The 25,131-nt window shown below is 40.4% G+C and overlaps 1 protein-coding gene across 1 annotated transcript; it reads right to left on the bottom strand.

Annotated features, from left to right (window-relative positions):
- Positions 1 to 679: 679 nt before the first annotated feature.
- On the bottom strand, positions 680 to 22,521 carry PPP1R17 (protein phosphatase 1 regulatory subunit 17). Its single transcript, XM_017527127.2, has 5 exons — positions 21,929 to 22,521; positions 16,720 to 16,837; positions 13,530 to 13,682; positions 12,071 to 12,223; positions 680 to 1,921 (listed from the first exon to the last, which is right to left on the bottom strand). The coding sequence occupies exons 2-5, from the start codon at positions 16,796 to 16,798 to the stop codon at positions 1,842 to 1,844; spliced, it is 465 nt and encodes a 154-aa protein (XP_017382616.1). The 5' UTR covers positions 16,799 to 16,837; positions 21,929 to 22,521; the 3' UTR covers positions 680 to 1,841.
- Positions 22,522 to 25,131: the final 2,610 nt, after the last annotated feature.

Below are 25,131 nucleotides of genomic sequence, written 5' to 3'. Positions count from 1 at the left end.
GCTGCAGGTGTACACTGTGTTCATACAGCAAATCTGATAGGATGAGGGAGACTGTGTTTTCTGAGTAAAGATCCCTTGGTAAACATTGCTGTTGTTGGTGATACTGTCCTATTATCCATGGACCTGTAATTGCTTTTGGTTTTGTAAAGACTTTATGGTGCCTTCCTTCACCTCAACCAGCATACCGGCCACAATTTTATTCCCCTCTGCCCAAAGCTGTGGTTGGGGCATCAGAAGTAAGAGAAGTAGGGCATAGATCACTGGAATTAAAAAGGCGAGATCATTAGGAACACAAGATGCATCTTCACTAAGGGGACTCCAAACTTGAGTCAGTGGATGATATTCTCCAGGTGGGGCAAATGGTAAACGGGGATGATGCTCCTTCTAAAATGGGCATCCAGGACTCAGTTCCAGCTGATGCTGCCATGATTCTAATCAGGCCCATTGAGAGCTCTTGAGATATTTTTCCAAGAGAATCTGAAAATTCAGAATTTTACATCACTTCTCCTGACTGGATTGTTAAATATTAACAGCAAATTCAAACATTTTAAAATTTCTGCAGGTCAAACAAAAACAAAAGCAAAACAAAACAAAACTTTGTGAGTCTCTTTTGCAACCTCTGCTCTTAATAATTGTGAATAAACTGGGTATTTTTAGGAAAAATGCACCAGGACAGAGATGTGGATGATGTATCTTTATTTCTGGCAAGGTCTTGCATCTTTTCCATCTTTGTGAGAACAGAAAGACAGAAGGGATTAGATAGTTGGAGCCAGCATACATACAGAGCCATCAAATCATCACTCTTAGGTGTGATGATTTGAATATCTACTTTTCCTCCTTCTAATAATAGTTCTCACCTCCCACCTGTCTATTGCCCGGTGGACGAGGCCTGTGTGCCTTCCCCTGGGCATCCACAGATTGCAGGCTGAGGCAAGGACAATATACAGACCTCTGCTCACTAGCTAACACCACATTCTACCCTCTCGTCCAAGAAAGTGTATTGGAGTCTAAATAAGTGAGAAAGCTAAAAATAACAGAATGGCTTTCAATTGACCTTAACTTTTTAAAGCAAATTCATCACAGACATTGGTATGTTATCTATCATTGGTAATGACTCACTTGTGACACGACTCACAAATGTTGGGACAGCATGTTTAAGAAATATTTTAAAAAACAAAAATAAATTTGAAGATATATTGCTAAGCTTCCTAGACAGATCAGCACTCTCTTCCGCTGGTATCATCAGCCAAGGCATGGTAGGCTGGGTTGACTCCCTCAGCTCATAAATTCACATTTAGAGTATCTGTGACAAGGATCTTAGGAATATCAGAGACAGTTGGACTGTACAGGAGAAATGAAAGACCTTGTTCTCCAAAGCAATCGGTGAGTTAGAGTCCAAACATTCTCACCTCTCTCACTTGCGATTGGAAACCCCACTTGTACTGGTGCTTGGATAATGCCAAGTCAAGTCCTAACCAGCAGCAAAAACCAAGAAGGATCCTATGTAATCCATGATCTTTGCTTCATGAATTGATCCAGAAGATGCAGAAACTGAACGTCAGTGCTTTCCCTGTTACCTCCTCATTTAAAATGATCTGTTTCTTTTCCACTGCATTGGAAAATAAAAATTCAAAACATGGAATAGAAATCACATTCAGAAAGAAGAGAGAGACAAAGAGGTGACTGGCAATCTGATGTTATACATCTCCTGGGGAGAAGGTGTCTGAATCTTAAAATCAGACTATGACAAAAATGAGAGCAGAAATGAGTCTATTTTTTTCTCTAGGTCACCATAGGGAACCAATCTAACCTATTTACAAGTGGTCTCAGGGGAACTATTTTTAAATAGCTATCTTGTCACCATCCTTTTCGTCATCTTCCACGATCGCTTTGGGTTTCTCGTCCCTGAGCAATGTCACACCTGCAAAACAAAGGACAGATCTGCAATTAAGTGCCTCTAATTAAAACACTAGGCAACCTTGCAGATAGACATAGTACAAAGGAGCATGGCAGCCCAGAAACCTCTTAGTGTCTGCAAAGCTAACTATTAAAAGTGCTGTCCCAGAGAGGGAGCTGAGTGGCCTTCTCTGGCCTTCTTAGAGATGCTCAATGAGGACACAATTCTGGTTACAAAGGGATGCACCACCTGGGAGTCAGAAGCAACCTTCATCCTCTTCTCTAAGGTCCACTCCTAAACTTGCGGCGTGGTGGGATGGAAAGTATCCAATTGCTTTGCACCCATGGTTCTGCCACTCACCTAATCTGTGTTGGGCCAGAAGACACATTCACACCTGAATCTTCTCAATATAAAATGAGGACAGTAACAATTATTATAAAGGGTTACTGTGACAATGTAATAAGACATATTTAATAATGCTTAATCCAGAGGAACTAAATGTCGGCTTTTCCTTTCCCATCAATACTTGCTCCTTTATTTTCCTTTTGAAAAGAACTAGTAAGCCTCAGGAAGTCAAACTTAAAAGCATTTTACTACATCCAGGGAAATATTGAGCTCAGGCTCTGGACATGCCATTTCCAAATGTCAGTACTGTACCAGGAGGTGATGACATTCACACAGTTCAAAGCAAAATGAGAAAATATGGAAAATGTACTGAGTTTTTCATACAGCTGTATGCCTACACTTTTAAAAGCTGTTCTTTATTTTGAGATCATTTTTCCTTCTTTTGGGGATTAAAATATCCTTTTTTGAAATTTTAGAGACGTTAGAAGGTTTTTAAAAATGCATCCTTATAAAGCAAAATTAAAAGTTGCTGTTCCTATGTTGGGTTCCACACTACTTAGTTTTAAAAGTTTACTGGGCCAGGCGCAGTGGCTCATGCCTGTAATCCTAGCACTTTGGGAGGCTGAGGTGGGCCGATCACCTGAGGTCAGGAGGTCAAGACCAGCCTGGGCAACATGGTGAAAGCCCATCTCTACTAAAAACACAAAAATTAGCTAGGGGTGGTGGTGGGTGCCTCTAATCCTAGCTACTCGGGAGGCTGAGGCAGGAGAATCGCTTGAACCCGGGAGGCAGAGGTTACAGTAAGCCAAGATTGCGCCACTACACTCCAACCTGGGAGACAGAGCAAGACTCCATCTCAAAACAAAAACAAAAACAAAACAAACAAACAAGAAAACGTTTACTGGTTTGTGAAATTCAGAAGTCTCAAAGACTCCATCTCAAAAACAACAACAAAACGAAAAAACAAACAAAAAAAGGTCACTGGTTTGTGAAATTCAGAAGTCTGAGCAGAATTTTCTGGACTGATCAGCACAGAAAGGACCAGCCAAAGAGGTCCATGTGGTTCTGCTCATCCTGTGAAGTGTAAGTAAGGTCATTTAATGAAAGGTCAAAGGAAGCTGTGATGGAAGGCCAGTCTTCTATGGTCCCTTTCATCCCACTCCAGTCAGCTTCCCCACCACTGCCTTGCACTGTCCCCTTCCTTCTTCTCATAATGAGAGGCCTTCCAGTCCATGAAGCATTTCATAAAGATCGGCACTGGAGAAAGAGAAGCTGTGCACCACAAGAGGCCTTTCTACCACACTGGATTCCATTCAACAGCAGCAAATTAATGAAAACTATGTGTTAATCTTAATGACTATTCATTTGTTTCAGTTCCTAGTTTGTTCACATGGGTTCTTTACCAATTAGCTGGTATTTATTGGAGGAGAAAAACAATTTCAAGAATCTAGCTGAAACCAAGGCTTTTGTATAAATCACTTATGAAACACAGTGGGAGATATTTTCTCATATACCACCTGCATAGAGATTTGGACTTCTATTTGGAATTAAGGCTAGTATGGCAGGAGAACGTAGAGTTAGCTATGCTGAGCACCAAAATGTTTCATCCTTCCTTCTTTGATATCTCTTCACATTAAGCCAAAATTGAGTTGATTCAAAATGGCAAGAGCCTTTAAGTTCCAAAATCCAGGTCAACTTTCTGGTTTCTTTGGGTACCCTGGAAACAATCATATGAGAATCTGCTCCTCACTGACTTCCCCAAAAGTTCTGAGATTTCAGGAATAGGAAAAGCCTGTTAAGTCATCACAGCCAGCCCCTCACAAAGTAGGCTAGGCTGTCCACAGGAGCACAGGAGATAATTTCAAGTAGAGAGTGAACCAGCATTTTATATTAATATAGATAAGAATTAGTTTTAATGCCTTATAATGAAAAAATACATGGTAGCCCATAGAAATCTTCATTTCATGAATATCATTGCTTAGGATGAGCCTTAAATCAGGAGAATCTACATGTCACCACAGCATTCTTGTTCTTGATGCTTTGTTGACATGAAGATGGCCTGGGCTTGGGAAGCATTGGTCTGGTTTAACCTCTTTCTGATCCTCCTGCTTTCAGGAAAAGCAGAGATACACCATTAAAGGAATGCAGATCCTGGAGCCAGACGGCTTTGCCTTTGGTGATCGTTAAGCCTTGAGTACTCACTTAACCTATCTGAGCCTCAGTTTATTCACCTGTAAAATTGGAGAAAAAATAATTTGTATCTTCCACAGAGTATGATGTTCCCAAACAGACTTAGGCCCACATTGTGGCTGTGGCCGCATTGTACATGAGCCTCTGTTATAGCATATTTCACATTGTAGGAATCATTGGACAATACATCCTTCTCTCCTATTGAAACATGAGTTTCCCTAAAGATATTCTAACACCGGGCATAAGACTTAGAATGCAGTAGGAATTTAGCAAATGTCATTTTCTTGCCTTCATCCTCTCTCTTTATACAGAAGAGTTTAGGGAACTTGGCTGTTTGCAAGAGCTTAGTGGGTTTTACGCTGCCAGTCCAAAGTCTCCAAGGGCCAATCAACTTTGCAGCAACCTGTTTTAGAGCATGATCCCATCCAGAGCACCAGCTAAAAGAGTTTATGCACATTACATTATGGTCTCGGGAAGCTAGGGCTAGGACACCGCCTCTTTTGATAAATCACACCAGAGAAATCTTCTATTCCCAGCAAGACAGAAGAGGTATTACTTTCAATGGACAACCTGATCCCTTTTCAGTGTAGAAGTACAGGATTTTGTTCTTTGATGTCCCGAACTGCCCAAATGTCCACAGCTCATGTACAATTTTCTAGAAGGGTTCTCTTCAATGTTTTCAGCCTCATTATTCTTTTTGCATGGTTCCATTTGCCACAAACTTCTACTAAGACTTCTTTTGTTCTTAAGCAGGACTTGGTTACCCAGATCTGACTAATCAGAACCAATGCTCTCTTCCATGTAGTCATGAAGGTAAGGGCCCTTGGCAACCATAGGCTTAGTTGGGAGTAAGACTGGGGCTGGCAGAGAAACTTGAGATGTCCCCCTTTGAAGGGCTGTGCTGGCAGTTGGAGCCTGTCAAATAAGCTCATTAGCTGAGGGGAGTGGAGGTAGTTAGCAAGAGATTTAGAAGGGAGAGTAGATCCTTGTCCAGTTTTCACTTGCCAAGGGCTAATGAGAGGCGATGTCTCCAGAGTGTATTTGTCTGTGAGCTTCTCTCAACATCCTTATTAGAACCAATGTGAGTCCTTCTGAACATCTGCCGAAGGCTCTATCCTTATCAGCTTAACTACCATTTCGATTACTGCCAAATCTTTAGCTACTAACAGGCTCTTCAGAAATAAAGTACTTCAGCTAATATGCTAATGAAAGCTAGAATCACACAATATCTGTAATTGCACCTACTTATGACATAGAGATTTGTTAATGCAAGGAATTTCATGATGTATACAGATGCTGGGGGTATACAGTCTCTCCCACTCCCCATCCCTAACTCCTGTTTACTCTGTATTGTTTAATAAACATTTTTGATTCAATAGGGAAGCAACTCTCGTGAGATGTAGATATTGCGAGATGTAGGCAGCACTCATGCCAGGTAAACAGAGCTCAACCTGTTGGAAAGTTCCTTGAATTGATACATTTATACAGAGAAGTAAAATGCTGTGGCCTAGAAAAGTCTCACCTTCAGAATTGGTTTGATTTATCTCAAAGACTATAAGATTGAATAGAGAATGGAAGAAACTAACATTTGTTGAGAGTTTTCGATATGCCAAGAACTCTGCTAAGTGGTTTATGTACTTTATTGAATTGTGTTAACAATCCTGGGAGACATATTTATGGTCCCTTTCTAGATTTATGGGCAAAATGAAGGAAGCTTTTACAGTTTATGTTAATTGTCCAGGGTCACAAAGCTAGTGTGGAGCAGAACCAGAGGTGAAACCTAGACCTTTGTGACTCCAAAGTCCATGTTCAATTTTGTATGCCAGGATGGCTTCCTGCCCATAAGTATTCTTGTACGTCTACCAAGTCTTCTCCTAGAAGGTCTTCAATAAAAAAATACAAGCATGAACAGAAAATAATCAGTCTCTATCAGGTATTGCAAAATTGTGATTGCCAGATAAAGCATCAAACCAGCATATATGTAGTGAGTAGTGCTATGTAGAAATGATTGGACCAGATATCGATCAATACCAGAAACATAAGGCAGTCACAGACTGTCCTCATGAATTCATCATGCAAATCATTAATGTAAGTCAATCTAAGTAGCAGCGACAATAATAGCAACAAGAAGAATAAAGACAATACTAAAAGAGCTGATAACGTTTTGGATATTGGCATGCCTGTGACTAATAGGGAGTTAGTTAAGAATAGAAAAGAGTCATTTTGGACCTGAAGGGGTCTGATAGCAGAGGCTTTGAGCTGGCTGACTCTTGCCAGGTAATTGGGACCTGAACAGAGGCAGAGCTTGAGGGAAACATGTGATGGATTACAGGATTCGCCTAGGTAGGAATGCATTTAACCTATAAGAAACACAGACGAGGCAGGTTCAGAGCCTCCCCTGGTCCTTGGACCATTTCTCCATTAGTACTCATGCTCTGCACCACCTTATCTAGCTCTGCTCCTTCCTAGCAAGTCTGAAAACATGTGACCTTGCCTATGCTTCTATTTTCTTCTCATCTTATTTGGGAACAATAATCTATTGGTAGAGGCCAAAAAAATAAAAAAGAGTGAAAAGTTAATTTAAACCATATCACAATTCTAAGGCAGAATTTCCCATATCATAGCATAATCTATAGAACGACTGGACTAATAAGACTAATAGGTAGTACCAAAAGAACTTCTATGGAAAATAGATCAGATCTGGGTTATACAAAGTGAAAGTGATTCCTTTTGCAGGACTTTTAAAAACTTTTGTTGCAGGCATACCTCAGAGATATTGCAGGTTCTTCCAGATCTCTGCAATAAAGCAAATATCATAATAAAGAAAGTCATACAAAATTTTTGGTTTCCCAGTGCACATGAAAGTTTTGCTTACACTATACTATAGTCTACTAAATATGAAATAGCATTATGTCTTTAAAAATAATTAGCATAGCTTAATGTAAAAATACTTTATTTCTAAAAATGCTAATGATTATCTAAGCCTTCACCGAGTCTTAGAGAGGCTTGTCTCAATGTTGATCGATGCTGACTGATCAGGGCAGTGGTTGCTGAAGGGGAGGTGGCTGTGGCAATCTCTTAAGACAACAGTGAAGTTTTCTGCATTGATGGACTCTTCTTTTCACAATAGATTCTGCTGTAGTGTGTGATGCTGCTTGACAGCATTGTACTCATAGCAGACCTTTTTTCAAAATTGAGTCTATCCTTTCAAACCGTGCTGCTATAAACTAAGTTTACATAATATTCTAAACCCTTTGTTGTAATTTTAACGATGCTCATAGCATCTTCACCAGTAGTAGATTTCATCTCAAGAAATGACTTTCTTTGCTCATCTGTCAGAAGCCACTCCTCATCCATTCAAGTTTTATCATGAGATTGCAGCAGTTCAGTCATATCCTCAGGCCCCACTTCTAATTCTAACTCTCTTGCTGTTTCTACCACATCTGCAGTTTCTTCCTCCACTGAAGTCTTGAACCTCTCAAATTCATTCATAAAGATTGGAATCAACTTCTTCCAATCTCCTGTTAATTTTGATATTTTGATCCCCTCCCTTGAGTCACAAATGTTCCTAATGGCATCTAGAATACCAAATTGTTTCCAGAAGATTTTCAATTCACTTTGTCCAGATCTATCAAAGGGATCACTATCTATAGCAGCTATAGGTTTGCAAAAGATGTATTTCTTAAATAACAAGACTTGAAAGTAGAAGTAACTCCTTGATCCAGGAGCTCCAGAATCGATGCTGCATTAGCAGGCATAAAAACAACCTTAATCTCCTTGTGTGCCTCCATCAGAACTCTTGGGTGACCAGGTACATTGTTAATGAGCAGTAATACTTTGAAAGGGGTCTTTTTTTGGAGCAGTAGGTCTCGACAGTGGGCTTAAAATATTCAGTAAATTATGCTGTAAACATATATGCCTTTATCTAGGCTTCGTAGTTCTAGAGCACAGGCAGTCAATTTAACATAATTCATAAGGGCCCTAGGAGTTTCAGAATAGTAAATGAGCATTGGCTTCAATTTAAAGTCACCAGCTGCATTAGCCCCTAATAAGAGAGTTGGCCTGTCCTTTGAAACTTTGAAGTCAGGCATTGACATCTCCTTTCCAGCTATGAATGGCCTAGATGGTATCTTGTTTCAATAAAAGGCTGTTTTATCTACATTAAGAAACAATAGTTTAGTGTACCCACTCTCACCAATTATCTTAGCTAGGTTTTCTGGATAACTTCCTATAGTTTCTATATCAATACTTGTTGCTTCACCTTGCACTTTTATGAGAGATGGCTTCTTTTCTTAAATATCATGAACCAAATTCTGCTACCTTCCAACTTTTCTGCTAGCTTCCTCCCCTCTCTCAACATAACTGAAGAGAGTTAGGACCTTATTCTGGATTAGGCCTTGACTTAAGGAAGTGTTGTGGCTGGTGTGATCTATCCAGACCACTGAAACTTTCTCCATGTCAGAAATAAGGATATTTTATTTTATTATTATTTTTTTTAATCATTAATGTGTTCACTGGAGTAGAACCTTTAATTTACTTCAGGAACTTTTTCTTTGCATTCACAACATGGCTCTTGGCTAACTGGTTGGTGCAAGAGACATTATTTTCAGCCTGTTTTGGCTTTCAACATGCCTTTCTCACTAAACTTAATCATTTCCAGCTTTTGATTTAAAGTGAGATACATGTGACTCTTCCTTTCAGCTGAACACTTAGGGGTCCCTGTAGGGTTGATTGGTCTAATTTCAATATCTTTGTGTCTCATGGAATAGGGAAGCCGGAGGAGAAGGAGAGAGATGGGGGAATGGTTGTCAGTGGAGCAGACAGAAAATATATACCACTTATAAGATTAAGTTCACAGTCTTATATGGGCAAGGTTTGTGGTATCCCAAAACAATTACAATAGTAACATCAAACATCGCTGATCACAGATCACCATGAAAGATATAAAAATAATAAAATTCAAAATAGTATAAGAATTACTAAAATGTGACACAGAGACATGAAATTAACATGTGCTATTGAAAAAATGGTTCTGCTGGAAAAAATAGTCTTGCTGCATGCAGGGTTATGAAAAACATTCAATTTGGTAAAAGACCCAATATCTGAAAAGCACAAAAAGTGAGGAGAAATGGAATGAGATAGGCCTATATTCCATTAACACTGCAAACCTCTAGTATGGAAATGTCATCATGTAATAATTCCTTCTTCCCCTGGGAAACAGTCAAAGGTAACAAATTGTGACTGTGTCTATTATTCTTAAATCAGTTCTTCTAAGAACTCCGGACCCCTTTCCCAATATTAAAACTGCTCTGAAACCAGACAGAATACTGCCAAAAAAATCATCTTTCAAGGCCCCTTCACTGGGAGACTGTGCTGGCTTGCTCCCCTCTCTGTTAGAAAATAGGAGCAGCTTTGCTCTTCATGTCCCAGTGAGATAAGAGAGCTGTGATGGGCCATCACAGTTGACTCAGTGTTAAGTGATGGAATGACTGATGCAGGATGTTACTGCGGGCCAACAGATCCTGCCCAGGGAAGTAATAAAGGCAGGCCTCACAACCTTTCCTCTTTGTGAGCACGTCATCTTCTGGTGTTCATTTTGCCTGATTGTGAGTCTTAGAGAAATCTCCTTTTTCCTGCTTTAGGATGAAATATTTAGTTATCTCTACCTAGAGTATAAACACCATGAGAGCAAGAACTTTTTCTTTCGGGTTTGTTTTTCAGTATATGCCCAGCATACACTCAATAAATATTGACTGAGCAAAATCCAAAGACACCACTGCCTTAGGACTCTTGGATTTGTCTTTTCTGCCTCAAACACTCTGCTCAGTCACTCCCATGTCACACTCACATTTTCCTGAGGTCTCTGCTTAAATATTCCTTCCTCAGAAAGGTTTCCCTGTGCACCTCAGAAACCTAAAGAAGCAATTTCTATCTTCCATTCTTCCTCTAACTAGCTTTATTTTCTTCACAGCATTTATCGCTAGCAGACTTTCTATTGCATATTTATCTATATTTTATTGACTTTCTTCCAGTACCACTGCCTACAACAGAGCCCAGAAGATGACAAGTACTCAGTAAATATTTGTTAAAAGAATGAAGACAGTTTGAGGATTAAACTTCTGCATGTCCTAAACTTGTACTTTCAGCACATTTGCATGATTTCAGAAGCTTGCATGTAGTCAGTGCTCAGAAAAGGTGGTATGTAGAAATGTTTGTGTGTGAAAGAGGCAGAGAGAGAGTTCCTGGCATGATTAGGTGGGGGTCATACGCCCACTGTTCATCTCGGTTTATAGGTAAGTGGTAAAGATGAATGGATGGATAGAGATAAATGGAGGTGGGAAGAGAAGAAGGGGGAGAAGAACAAGGACAGAAGTGCAGAAAATACAAATCCCATGGAGCACAGAACCAGAGCCTCTAACATGGCTGGGGATCTCAAGCCCCTGACTGTTTTTGCCATGATGTCTTCTTCTGAGCTATTTTTTTCAATTTTTTTCTTTATTAAATGAAACTGGGGAAACATAGTTTATAATAGCAGCCAAATTTTATCTTCTTCCCAGAGTGTTTCTTCATTTCTATTAGGCTAAAATTCCAAACCGCAGCACAGATCAATGAAAAACTGCCCAAAGATAGACCTGAGTTTGAGCCCCAGCTCTGCCACATGATAGTGTTTGATCTTGATCATAATTTTATCTGTTCATTTATCCATCTAGTCATCTCATCTTTGATGCAACCAATTATCTATCTATCTATGTATCTATCTATGTATCTATGTATGTGTGTATGTATGTATGTATGTATGTATCTATCTATCTATCTATCTATTTTATCCACATAAGACTTTAAAGTAGATGAGTAAGTTAATTAAATATCTCTCTCAGTTTCTTAATCTGTAAGACAAGATAATAGCTACTCTATTACATTAGTCAGTTGATTTATAAACATCCATAAGACATGACAAACTGAGTGCCTAACATTTAGTAGGATCTCAATAAACATTAGCACATTTTCCCCTCGGTCATTCCCCCAACACAACAGCCTGTATAAAATACATACATATACACAGAGTCATACTCTAGCCGTGAATGTACATGTCTTATTCCCCAACTTGCACTTCTCAGGGACAAGGACCATATCTCACAGAGCAGCTCCTTTACGGGCTGGGATGGTGCTTATAGTTCCGTGTAATTTTTTTTTGTTTGATTTGACACATATTAAGATAGCTGCCCACATTTCTGCATCTCTTTTTCTGTCTCTCATTTTGAGGATTTGATCAATTAGTCCAAGTATCTCAGGAGAACTAGCCATAAGATGCACAGTCTGTGGAAGCCTTGGGAGGAGGGCATTCCAGCTCATCTCAAGGACCCACTGACATTTCTATTTTGTTGGCTCAGTGAATTCAACCAGCTCTGCTGAGGCATGAGTAATGCTCTGACCCTTTCCCATCCCCGATCAGCCCCTGGGGAGCTACTAGTGGAGATAAACCTGAAAGGGAGCAGTGAGTACAGCTCCTCCCCAGAGCACTTCAGCACAACGCAGATTGCTGGTCCAGGACAACGGCCAGGCCCTGGGCACCTCCAGATGGTAAGGCTCTTGACCTGTCCCATCACCCTCTGCAAATACCCTGCACAAGCTCTTTACCTGCTGCAAATGGGGACATGTGCAGGGCAGGTGTGTCTTTTCTCCTTGGCTTTTTCTGTTCCAGGTCAGTGTTATGAAGAGCAGGGATCATCTTGCCCTTTGGATGTCTCTCTTGGACATCGTATCTTTTAATTAAATGTTCTGAAAACACACCTGCATGGTTAGGGGAACACAGAAACAGGGTCAAATACATATATCCTAATATATGAGGACTATGCATATTTATAGACATCTGGTGAAGATAGTCAATATAGCTTTCCAAACTTACTTTAATAATGAAAATCTTTCAAGAAGAAACATTAGTATTTATTCTGTACATAAAAGGTTTTGCATGCTTGATTTTATTTTAGCCTCACAAAAACTCTGAGGAATTTAGTATTGTGGCTACCATCACATAGTTGAGGAAAGTGAGGCAAAGAAATGTGCCCAAGGTATCACAGCTCATAGGTGTCAGAGAGCAGTTGAGCTCAAGTTTTTCTGCCTCCAAATTCCATCCTCTTCAGCCAGAGGGTTCATTTGATGTAATTCAAGCTGCGTCTGCAGACTTCCACCCTGATACCTCCACCTTCCTGCTTTCTCACCAGTGAAATTCTTCTCCATCATGGGGGTAACTCTATAAAAACAGCCTCTTCCATAAAATTTTCCACAATTCACTACCCATACTGAGCCCCAACAGTCCTTTCAAAGAACTTTCTTATGATGTCACTTCTTCCTACATACTTCAGTTATTATATGCTGTTGTTATTTCTTAGAAAACTGAAAGATCATTCCCAGAAAGATCTATGTTTCACTTGTTTTGCAACCCTCAAGGTGTGTTGTGAACAGTGACGACAGTAAATTCGTGACCAAGAGGGAGGGAGAAAAGAAAGCAAAACAAAGCAAAACTTTCAGAATAAAAGAGTGTCACCCATTACATCTAAGGGTGTTACAGAGACATGTTCGTTTCTTGCCAGACTGCTTTGCTTTTCTCTTGGGCATTGACCTGGGCCCATTTCCCAGCTTCTCTCATTGTCAGGTGAGGCCTTGTGACTGACAAAGGCCTGCTTCACGTACATCTTCCTGTCAATCCTCCACTCTGTCTACCTCCCATGCCTGCTGGACATCGGTGCTCATAGTGATTGTGGAAGCTCATGGTGACTTTGCTCACTGTGTATTTATGATGTCAAAACACAACGGTCTGGGTCCCTGAATGACTCTTCGGAGCAGAGCGTGCCTCCCCACCCTGTGCTTCCACTATTGGTAGGTAAAAAAAAAACAACAAATCTTTTATTGTATTAAGCCCCTAATATTTTAGAATGTACCTGTTATAGCAGCTTGCCATATTGTAACAAATACAGAGATGGGGATTGCACAAATTGCTTTAAAATACCTGAATATTTAAGGAAAAACGTGTGTGGCCAGCGTGACCTAGTGGCAAGTGGCCCTCCTTTAGAGCTGTGCAGACGGCTTTGTCCATTACCTGGTATGAAAGGCGGGATGTGCAGTGCTGGCGTATCTTTCCTCCTTGGTTTTTTTTGGTCCGACTCAACATTCAGGGTGGCCTGTGTGTTTTTTCCCTTCCTAGGCTTCTTTTTGAGATCACAGTCCTTAATGAACTCGTCTGAAAGATCATCTAATTTTGTCAGGATACAAAGAAATAAAGAAGATAACATGAGGAAGGATCCGGTCACAAACTGTTTGGTTCCTAATTGCACTTGATGGGGCAGAGGCCATTTGGTGTACAAAGGAAAAGTGTTTCTTTATTTTGGCCTGTTCCACAAAGGACTTTATTAGCCTTGCATAAATTCACATAACAAAATAGAAAACTAGAATTCTGTAAAACTCCAGATTAAGGAAACTCAAATGGATGGACCACTGAGGCACAGAAAAACTCTAAAAATATGGTCGGGCAAGCCACAGAGCGGGTTTGAGTTAATGTTCTGATGGGCAATAGGTTCTCTCTGCTAAACACGCCTCCATTCTTTTTGCTCAAGGCTTGCTCTCTTTGGAGACCCTCAGGGCCAGTATGGAACCTGTCTCCCTTGGTCTCGGAAAGGTTCCCTCGGTCCTCAGTGAATTCTTCGCTTGCCTTCATGGTTGTGCCAGCCTCATCCTCCCTGTGATCCACACCTGGGCTTTCACATTTGTCTTTTTATTGTTCCTGGCTTTGTAACCCTCCCATTTGCCCATTCTAACTCAAGATCTTACTGTCTTCTAACTCATTTCTTTACTTTTCTGAATCCTTTGCATTACCCCACCGGAGCTTTGAGGCCTGGCTTTTACATCAAGTCCATCAGAAGTCATTAAAGGTAATGAACCCAATCTGACCACTCCTTGCCCACTGGGGTCTCTCCTCTGCTCCCTCTCACTCCTCTATCTTTTGTGTTGCTCTGCTTTCAGCTTTGCTGTTACTGTTTCAGCAATGGTTCACTGTTCCATATGGTTTAATCTACTGCTCCAGACACAGCCTTTCTCGAGACTAAGGATTATAACGTTTTTGTAATTTTAGTCTTAATTGCCTCTTCCTCTAATAAATGGATGTTGAACAGTTAAGTGGAGTCAGGTTGTTCTGAGTTCAAACGTGAACTCTGTCATTTTCTAGTTCTGAGAACTTGCGCCTTTATTTCTAGAAACTTTCATATTCTCTCAATATTTAGAATGGGGGTAATATTAATATTAACCTCTGTGTGGGTGTTTTTGAGAGAAAGAGACAGAGAGAGAGACAGAGAGGCAGAGAGAGACAGAGAGGCAGAGAGAGACAGAGAGAGAGAGAGACAGAGAGAGAGAGCTAAATTTGTTAATGTTTGCAAAGCATCCGATATGTTTGATATATTTCAGATGTCCCAAAATATTCCCTCTGGCCATTGCTCACCCTCTAACCCTCCATTAGACTTAGAGGAAAGCCCCCCCATCTTCTTCATAAGTCTATCTGTACTAACTCCAGTCCTGAGTATTCTTTCTCATTTTCTGAATAGCTACAGCATTTTTGTTAAAGTAACATATTTAAAAGATGGTTTATTTGTTATTTCTGCATATGTCTTCTCTGGTCTCTTTACTGACAGGTGCCTTATCCTTTAACTCTTCAGCAGTAATTCATAAATATTTGTTGAATGAATACTTGAATAAATAAGCTGAACTATACTATGTATAAGGAGCTATTCTGTTAGGATTCAAAGAAACCACAAGACAGTGAAGCTTTTGTCTTTTCTGAAAACTCTATGGCCTGGATATAGTCTGGCTACATCTACAGATATGAATAAATATGGAGGAATTCTAAAAGAGTAATTGGATACTTTAGCCCCTACCTTTCCCTTTTATTTCCTTCTCTCTTTCTTATTTAAAAAAATATTCAGGTAAATTTCTCTTTCCTTCTCTCTTACGTATAAAATATTCTGGTAAATTTCTGTCTTTCCTTCTCTCTTTCTTATTTAAAAATTATTCAGGTAAATTGCTTTAAAATGTTGAGAATTAAATGTCTTAAACCTTTGTGGGTCTAGAAACAAACTCTGTTCATCATTCATTCATTACACCTTTTCTGGTTTTTCAATGCCTATGCTTTATCAGTTGTTAAATATGAGTACCATCTGTGAACACATGATCTCATTGAGTTCTCATGCTAGGTCTACAGGGGTATTATATTCTTTGCTGCATGTTGAAGATGAGGAAAGTGAGGTTCAGAAAGCCAGGTCAAAAGCTGAGGGCTACACTGCTGGCAGGTTATGGTATCAGGATTAAACCCAGCCTCTTGGGATGATGTACCTTAATGTCTAGCTGCAAACGCAATTTTAGAAGTTTATTGCCACATAGCAGTTACTCTTTCCCCAATATTTTACATGCCATAGTCGTGTGTTGAATAAATAAATGTTGCTCTGAATGGGCACTATCCTGCTGTGGGTCTCTGGAGATACAAACCTGTCATGGGCTACCATTCAACCCCAGGATGCTGCTCAGTGCACAGTCATTTGCTTTAATTTTGACTTTTACTTCAATTGCACTTTTCCCCATTTTTGGAGAAATCTTGAACATAAAATATCTTGATGGCAAATGGGGAGAGGGGAGAGGAGGGGCGAGCCATAACCCGGCAAGCCATAGACAAAGGCTATGAATATGCAAAAGGCCCATCCATCAAAAGTCTGAGTGTCTCATTTTTAGAAATGGGTAGAGGCAGAAATGTTTCTGGTATTTTCATTACAAAGGTTATGCAAAAAGTCAGTTCTGGAAAGGAAACAGATTGACAATAAAGTAGAAAAATGCTATTTAAAATTCTATCTTGATAGGCAAAGAGAGATATTTGAAATATTTTATTGGCATTGCACATGGGGTGTAAGTGTGTCAGGAAATACTGGAAGTTATACTGACACATTCCATTTATTGCCTCAAAAATGCTCTGCCTGGGACTCTGTCAGACCCAGAAAAAAAGGACAGTGCTTCCTCTCTCTCCTCTCTCTTTCTCTCTCTCTAATGAACTTCTCACTGGTGCTTCAGCTAATATTTACATGGCAGACCCCACAGACCCATGGCTATTTGCCTGCCCATCTGGTGTTGGCCGTCACCAGAAGGCACAGACTATCAGGTTTCAGGGGGCCTCTCTCTGACTTGCCTGCAAACCAAATGGCTGAGACGTCTCTTCTCTGACTTCCACCACTGACATTCACAATGAATTTGTTTACCTAAGTGGCTGCAACGAGGGTCTAGCTTGTCCAGTCTGTCTTCTGAGAGCTCCAGTGGCTGCATTTGCTCAGTGGACATAATCAGAGGAGGGTGGGTGGATGGATTTCTTCTCCAGCACTAAGGAATTATAAAAAAACAGTTAATAAGTATGCCTCTGTTTATTCATTCATTCATTTACTAAGTAAATATATTTGTTGAATAGTTGCTATTGTGTTCCCAGTCTAATCCTGTTTCTTTCTGTGTGCTTCATATACTTAGCTATTAGAAACTCTAAACTTGAGATTTAACCCAAAATAAAATGAACCCTCCCACCCCCACACTGACAGATTTATCAGTAATTGTCATGCATCAAATGTTCAAAATTTGCCCTCTCTCAGAGATACTTTGAGAATTTCAGAATGAGCAACTGTCAAGTCTGAATAAGAAGTGAATTAGCTGAGAGTCACGGAAAATCACGATTAAACCTAGCATATGTTTTTTCTGTTGAGTTCTGCAAAGTAGGGTTATGTCTGCTTCACAGATGAGGAAATTGAGGCTCAGAAAGTTTAATTAATTTAGTCACATGTCTATTAAATAGCCAAGCCTATATCCAGGTCCAGTACGGCTGACTTCCATTACGCACCCGAGTTTCTTAAAAATAAAATGAATCTTTTGAACCTGAATTAATTAAGGCTTCTGTTACGGGGTTTTGTTTGTTTGTTTATTTTATCATTACATCTTATGTCTATTGCATAAAGTAAGGTGACTACCTCCCCATCCAGATTATGATGGTGGTAGAGACATGGTAGGAGAAAATCTGGGTTTTGGATAGATCTTTATTTTCTCCCTAGGGATTCCAGACAGGAGAACAAGTCTGTCCCCCGCCCTACTCTCCAACTTTCCTGGAAAGTTCATTGAACTTTCCAGAACTATTAATTATAGCTGTCGCCCAGGAGTGGTGGAAATACAGAATGGATATGTGTCAAGTCTGAAAAAGAAATGCATTAGCTGAGATTTATAGAAAATCATCATTAAAGGCTGGCTAGATTCTATATCTTGAGTTCCTTTTAGATAATTTATTACTCATGTCCTACCATAGCAAGAGTGGTAGGGGAGGAATGAATAAGATTAAAATCATCCAACCAATTCTTTTCTTTTGAGACTCCTTGACAACCAGCACGCAGATGAACACACAGATCAGTTGTGCTAATGTTTCAAGCTCATAAAATGATTTCAACCCTGTTGTCTTCTGAGGAACAAACCAGTTTTCTCTGCAAAGGTGGGAGGGTCTCTTCTTCTACGTGCTGAGATCACTGCATAGCAGATGGGGCTATTAACTGATCACTTGAGCACGGCTTTTAGTGTCACTCTGTGCAGACTGATTGTACTGAGTGACTTCAGCAGAAATCAATTCAGACCATTGTTTTTGGTGTTTGTATAGAGGTTGTCAACTCCCTGGGACCATCAGGAAGTGTGCTGTTAGCTTGGATGAGCCATGGGAACATCACTCAAGATGAGTGCTGGGGTCTCAGGGCAGCATCAAAAATGGTCTTATGTACCTATTTAACCCATTTTCCTCCTCTTCGGGCAGAGTCATGGGGCCAGTCATACATATTATGTTGAAAATTACCCTATAGAAGATCTGGTAAAAATATTCATTCCTCAGAAGAAGAAGGAGGCTCAAAAAAGTTAAAATGACCTACCATTAGGTACACACTTAGGATCAGAGTCATCATTTGAAGCCAGGGACTCACTATCTACTGAAGGTCCCATCTGGTGTTAGAAGCTTTCTCCTCCTCCCCAACCGCTGTAAGGTAAGGTGTTTTTTGTTTGTTTGTTTGTTTTTTTACTTGGATCCTATGGCTGTTCTTATGTGCCTAATAGCTGGTTATTTAATTTGAATCTGGGCTCTTTAATCAAATAGACCTAGGTTAAATCTCAGCTCTTCAGCTAAAAACCATATGACTTCAATGAAGTGGCTAAATCTTAATGACGTAGTGAGAATAAATGGGGTCCAATGCAATAGAGTCGTTTTTGCCCCCTCTCCATAAGCTATGAGTGCTATGATAAAATTTGCAAATGCTAACATCTTTGTGGTGCCCCCACAGTCTGGCACCCAGAAACATATGTCCCTCTCTGTCCCTCAAGCTTACCCTGAGTTTTCTCATCTGTAAAATAGAGATAATAATAATAATATCATTGCCTATTAGTTTAATGACTCCATCTCCCAATTCACAATTCAAGTGGCAGCTATTTTAATGTAATGTTGTCTATCTACCACACTAGACTTCTGGCTAAGAAAGACCTATTGTTTAATGAAAAGATTCTAAAAAGCAATTGAACTTTTATTTCATATGCTGAGTCACAGGAGGTCCAGCCCTCCTCTGAGCAGAGCAGCTATAGCAGCACCAGACTGGAGGAAGAGGAGCCTGTCTTTGGCCGATGAATTGAAGAATCAAACACGTCAGAGGCCCCTGACAAGGCGAGTGAAAACAGCGATTCATCACAAAACGGACACATGCTTCTTCTACAGCCTAGCTCATATTGTCTATGGGAGAAACAACACTATTTTAAATCAGTGTGATTTAAAGAATGATGGTGGTGAACCAGCAAGGCTGTTTGCTAAGGGGCTGAGAGACAATTTCCAGACCTGGGATTTTACATTACAAAAATATCTCATGCTGGGCAGGGATGTGTTTTGCCCATGGGATTGGAAGATACTTTTATCATGAATGATGTCATTATGGACTTCTTGGCAGAAAATTTTCGCACAAAGAAAAGAACAAGTAGGTGGAGGGGAAAGACATTTGGAGTTTAGTATTGGCTTATTGATAATTGTCATTGCCTGTTAGTAAAATGACCCCATCTCCCAACTCACTCTCCATGTCTATCCTCAGTGAGAAGAGGAGCTCTTTATGAGTATACTGTTGTGAGACATGAGCCGGTCTAATTCTCGGCCTAGGAAATGGAATTATTTCCATCTGAATATTTCCATTTCCTATTCCTGATTCTGCCCACGCCTTCCTCTCTTTAATTCAGTCTCTACCCCAAGCAGGTGTCATAAAGGGATGCTGTACTTGTTGGGTTGCCCAGGGAAGGTTTCATCAACTCCCTGTAATTTGGGAACTTTCTAAGGTACCAGCTCTTTCTTTCATGGCTAAATAGCTGGTCCTTTGGGTCTTCAGATTTCAACCAAAATGCTAGGGCCTCCAGAGATGCTTGCTGTCTAATACTTCACATTTGGGGGTGCTACATATACTGTGTCTGCTACAAAGACTTGTGACCTTTTTAACATCCTCTTGCCACTTACTGGTTCAATGTGGGCTCTAAACCACTCACACAGAGACATGGACTGCCACTGTCATTACAATATCAGCTCACCCACCCCTGTAACGAGCCTGTAGCCAAATGTGCTGTGAAATCAGGACTGTTTAAATTATATAGCAGCTCTAGAGGCGTCTCAGGGAGCACCAGCAATCACATCCATAATTTCTGCAGCAAAACTATGAATATTCACACTAAGTGTCATACAGACAAACCACAAAAACTTCACATCCTTTCAGGTGAGGCTCTGCTACCAAATGAGTTTGTTTGAACTTAACAACAACAAACCTTTTAGTTTTCAGAATGTTTCAGATTTATTCATTAGAGAATGAAAGATTATTAATCTGAATTATTCTTCTGGTAGTGGTTGTTTGACAGAATGTGGCGGTCAGTGTAGCATGCAAAGGACAAAGAGATAGGATTTCAGGGTTTGAGGAAGGATTTCAGGAATCCAGCTTTTAAACTCTTACAACCTCCTCTTACCAGTCCTTATCTTCCTTTGCACAAGGGACAAAACCTTTCTTTTCACAGAGAGACACTTGTAACTGCAAATACCACTTAGAGAAGCAATACGTAAATTGATGTCACAGTACACAGGGATTGTTAATGACAAAGGCCACCTTCTCTTTTGAGAATAGGAACTGAAAGGAGAAAGGAACTGGGTGCCAGAAAAGGGACCCCACTATATTACAGAAGGGCAGGCACATCGGCGCAGCTGAAACACCTTAGTTGGTTCAGTGTGTGGTCAGAAGCTGGTCTGGACATTTTGTCTTTTATCACTGAGCAGTTTTCTCAGTTGGAAGTGAGAATATGTGGTTTAATTCATGGGAAGAAAATTCCTCTCACCTGTACGATTGGATGCTGTGAGTGAATCTAAGGCAGAAGCCAAAGTTTGGTTGCTTGTACCACTCTCTGGCTGGGTGAACTTGGGACAGTTATATGTTCTCTCGAAAATTTAGTTTTCAAATCTACAAAACAGGGAAGATAGTGGCTCTTCTCCAGGGCTGTTGAGAGTATTAACCATAGAATGTGCATGAAGCCCCCAGCCTGGGTTCTGCACGCTAAGATTTTCATGAGTGTGAGGGGCCTTCTCGGATCTTTCAGCCCTCCCTTTGTGATTATATGTCTATGTCTATCTAAACTGATCCATCAGAATAATCTCCTTGCCCCATCTCTGGGCTTCTCTGAAGCTGGTAATGAGAATAGTTCAAGACAAAAACCAACTGCAGAATACCCATTTCTAAATCTTGGGCACATAATAAAACTGATTCTCAGAAGTGAGTTGACACTTAGCTTACCCTACAGTATTCTAAAGAATATCCCCAAAATAATCAGGTCTTGATTTACTTGATGGAATAAAAAGGTAGAAGGTTGTATCCACAGCTTATGTGGTGTCTCATCAATGCACCCTCTGTCTATGTAAAATACATATCCATTGTCAAACCTCTTTTTAACCAGAGAATTGAATCCGGTCAAAAAGTACCATCTTTTAAAATCAGATTCGTTCATTTAGAAAACCTAAATTGTCGTATTCCTGGAGGAGAGATTGAATTAAGGTAGGGCATGGAGATGTGTTTTGAGAAGCATACTTCCTGTACTCTCCCCAGCCTTGGAAGATAAACCTATCTATCCTTTGTGAATATATCAGAGATACCAACTTCATCTTGAAACTTTGCAAATGAGTTTGTGAGGACTCAAGGTTTTACAGAACACAGGAGTTCACCTCCCTTGGAAGAATGACTTGAAAGTGGTAACTTTTTCTGCTCCCCACTCAGCCCCAGCTTAGCCTTGCTCCATACAGCACAACCCCGTGCCACAGCTACAGCCTTCTTTGTCCCAGTAGCTTACTGGAAACTTGCTTTCCTCACCACAAAAGTTCTTGGAGTAAAAATCTGAAGCACTTACCAATCAGTGCAGATGCAGGGAAGTGAAGACAAGAGACAGGGAGGGCGTGCGTGCTCACCGAAGCTGGGCCTGGCTCCTCTGCGGCAGTGGCTGCTGCTGGCCGGCTCCTGCTCCTCTTATCTAGGGACCAGCTGCTGCTGTTGCCATGGGGATGCTCTGTTTCACAGGCGCCAGGGCAAGAGGGATGGAGAAGGAAAGAGGACTAATATCGCCATCGCTGCTCTCCACAACAATTGTACATTACAAAAGTACAATATAGAGTCGTGCTTTGAGTTTCCAGTGCCCACACCACAGAAATTCAGACAAACCAGCTACATCATTGAATTCCCATGCAATAAGATTTTTGGCCTGATTTTGTAAATATGGAAACTGAGGCACAAATAAGGTAAGTGATGTGCCCAAGAGAGGCCACAGCTAATTTCAGCTCTCAAACCTATTTGAGTTAAAATCCAGAGTACTTTCAATCCCAAGGCTGCTTCTCAGAGTACTATCATGAGGAGGAAGAGAAGGGTAGCTATTGCTAACATTTGTGGTTTATGTAAGGCTACCCGCAAGCCAGGCACTCTTCTAGAGATTTCACACATATCGACTTATTTTACCCTCATGCCAACCTTGTGAGATGAGCTACTGTCATCATCCCATTTTATTAATGAGGAAGCTGGGGCCTAGAGTTACCAAATCATCTGCCCAAGGTCTCCTCACACGGTGAAGCTAGGGTTTGAATGGGATAACAAAATGCTAGAGTCCACACTCATAAACACTTTGCAATACCTGTCACCAAAGAGAGTATTTGAAACAGCAAATAGCAAAGAAAGCAGCCCCTAACTCTATAGGTTAGGGTGTGGAGGCCAGAAAAATTCTTCTCCTTCAAAGGAACAAAACCAAGTGTACCAATATTAGGAATACATAGGCACTCATGAGTGGATGTTTAAGCGAGGTGGGGAAGAGGAGTGCCATGCTGTCTGCTGGAGAGGAAGGGTCTATGTTTTGGGTCTGCTCACTGGAGGAGAGCCCACTGGGGTTTTGAGGAGCAGCAGTTTGGACTCCAAAGCAGGAAGGCCAGTCTGAGAAATCAGGTAGGTATCAGCACCCACTGGAGCTCCAGACCCTCTGATGGCAGCCAGTGGGCCACCCAGTGATGCTCAAGAAATACAGTCTCACAGAAGATACATAAGCACAATCCACACATCCACATTTTTTCCAGTCTTCCTGAGGTTGCATGCAGTGCAGGTCCCAGGCTACCCCTTGTTGGTTTCAACTGCTTGCTTGCCACTGGCAATGGTTGGTTGATGCCTCCCTCCCACTTGCCAGCATCCCAAATAACAGGGCTAGAACCATAGTAAACTCACCAAGAGGTTGACTCCTTGGCTTGGAATTTTGCCATGGTAACAGGTAAGTAGGGAATGAAAGGCTTTGCCTGTTCCATTTTGTCGTGATCCTTATCGGGACTTCCTGGAAAGAGACGAGGGCTGCCGGAAGCTGCCGCGCTTGGCTAGGCAGGGAAGGCCCTAGATGCGGAGAGACAGGGCCTAGAAGAAGCTCTTTGTTCCAGACTCCCTGATTTATCTTTTTCTTTTTAAAAATTTTATTTTAAAGTCTGGGATACATGTGCAGGACGTTCATGTTTGTGTACATAGGTAAACGTGTGCCGTGGCGGTTTGCTGCACCCATCAACCCATCACCTAGGTATTAAACACTGCATTAGTTTATCTTCTTAACAACAGCCTTGTTGGCCAATGAGTTAGCAGCATCTTTATTCCAAACTTGAGTGGAAAAGATAGACATTACTTCCAAAATTCTTACATTCTTCTTTCAAATTAAACTGTTTTGAGATAATATTAGATTCACATGCAGTTGTAAGAGATAGTACAGGAAGATCCCCTATATGTAAGCAGTTACACCCAATGGTAGCATCTTATGAAACTATCCTATAATATCAAAACTAGTATGTTGATATTTACACGATTATATACAGAAGGTTTCCATATACAGAAGGCTCCCTTATCTTGCCCTTACATAGTCACACCCCCCCCCCTTCCTTTCTACCCTCCTACTCCCAATCACTTTTTAACCCTGGCAACCATGAATCTATTTTCCATTTCTATAATTTTTGTCAATTCAAGAATGCTTTAATTATGGTATCATACAGTATACAGTCTTTTGGGCTTGAATTTTGTTTATTCACTCAGCATTATTTCCTAGAGATCCATTCAGGTTGTTGTGTGCATGTCATTTGTTCTTTACTATTGCTGAATACTATTCCATAGAATGGACCACAGTTTGTGTGACATCCACTTGTGTACATACACCTGGGTTGTTCCCAATGTTTGGCTATGACAAATAAAGCTGCTATGAACATTCATGTAGACGGGTTTTTGCATGAACATAATTTTTAGTTTCTCTGGGATAATGCCCGGAAGAGTAATTACTGACAATTGCACGTTTCCTTTCACAATATTACCAAAGTGGAGGTAGCATTTCTGTTCCCACCAGCAATGTACAAGTCGTCCAGTTTCTCTGTATCTTCCCCAGCATTTTGTGTTGCCGGTATTTTTAAAAAGCCATTCTTGAAGGAAGGTTCAGTAGCAATATCTCATTGTGGTTTTAATTTGCAAGTTCATGGCTAATTATGCTAAACATTTTTTCAGGTGCTCATTGTCATCTGTATACTTTCTCTGGTGAAATGTTACTTCATGTCTTTTGTCCATTTTCTAACGGGACTTTTTATATTACTGTTGAGTTTTGAACATTCTTCAGAACTGGATCCTAGATATTCCAGATACTAGTTCTTTATTAGAAATATGCTTTGCAAATATTTTCTCCTAATTTGCAGTTTGTGTTTTCAATCTCTTCATGGAGTCTTTCATGGAGCATAGCTTTTAAATTTTTATGAAGTCCAATTCATCGTTAAATTAATTTAAAAATATATAATTTAGATTTTTCTCAGGCTCTTTGGAGAAGCTTAATTGTGTTCAGCATATTCCAGCCTGTAGATTTTAACAAATTCTTTTGTCACTTAATTTCCACAGTTCAAAGAGAATATTTTCAAAGTGAGAAGAGAATGAATCCCTTTTTCCCCTTTGAATAGACATGTCTACTACTCCCAAGTTCAGGCTGTTGTTGCTGTTGTTAATTTTTCCCAGGGCTTTGTACATACTCTTTAATTGATTACGCCCCTCCCCCTTTTAGGATAGATGTAAACA

Source organism: Cebus imitator, unplaced genomic scaffold (genome assembly GCF_001604975.1).
Source record: "Cebus imitator isolate Cc_AM_T3 unplaced genomic scaffold, Cebus_imitator-1.0 Scaffold45, whole genome shotgun sequence".
Taxonomy (NCBI): domain Eukaryota; kingdom Metazoa; phylum Chordata; class Mammalia; order Primates; family Cebidae; genus Cebus; species Cebus imitator.
This window is presented reverse-complemented; position numbering and strand designations above follow the sequence as displayed.

Bases quoted from the DNA above. Each gene is read 5' to 3' on its own strand.
- PPP1R17 (XM_017527127.2), bottom strand. From the start codon at position 16,798: ATGTCCACTGAGCAAATGCAGCCACTGGAGCTCTCAGAAGACAGACTG. The intron at 12,224-13,529 runs GTAATGGACAAA...CTAACCATGCAG, and splicing joins CATCCCGCCTTTCATACCAG to GTGTGTTTTCAGAACATTTA. The intron at 1,922-12,070 runs GTAAAGAGCTTG...TTTGTTTTGCAG, and splicing joins CATGTCCCCATTTGCAGCAG to GTGTGACATTGCTCAGGGAC.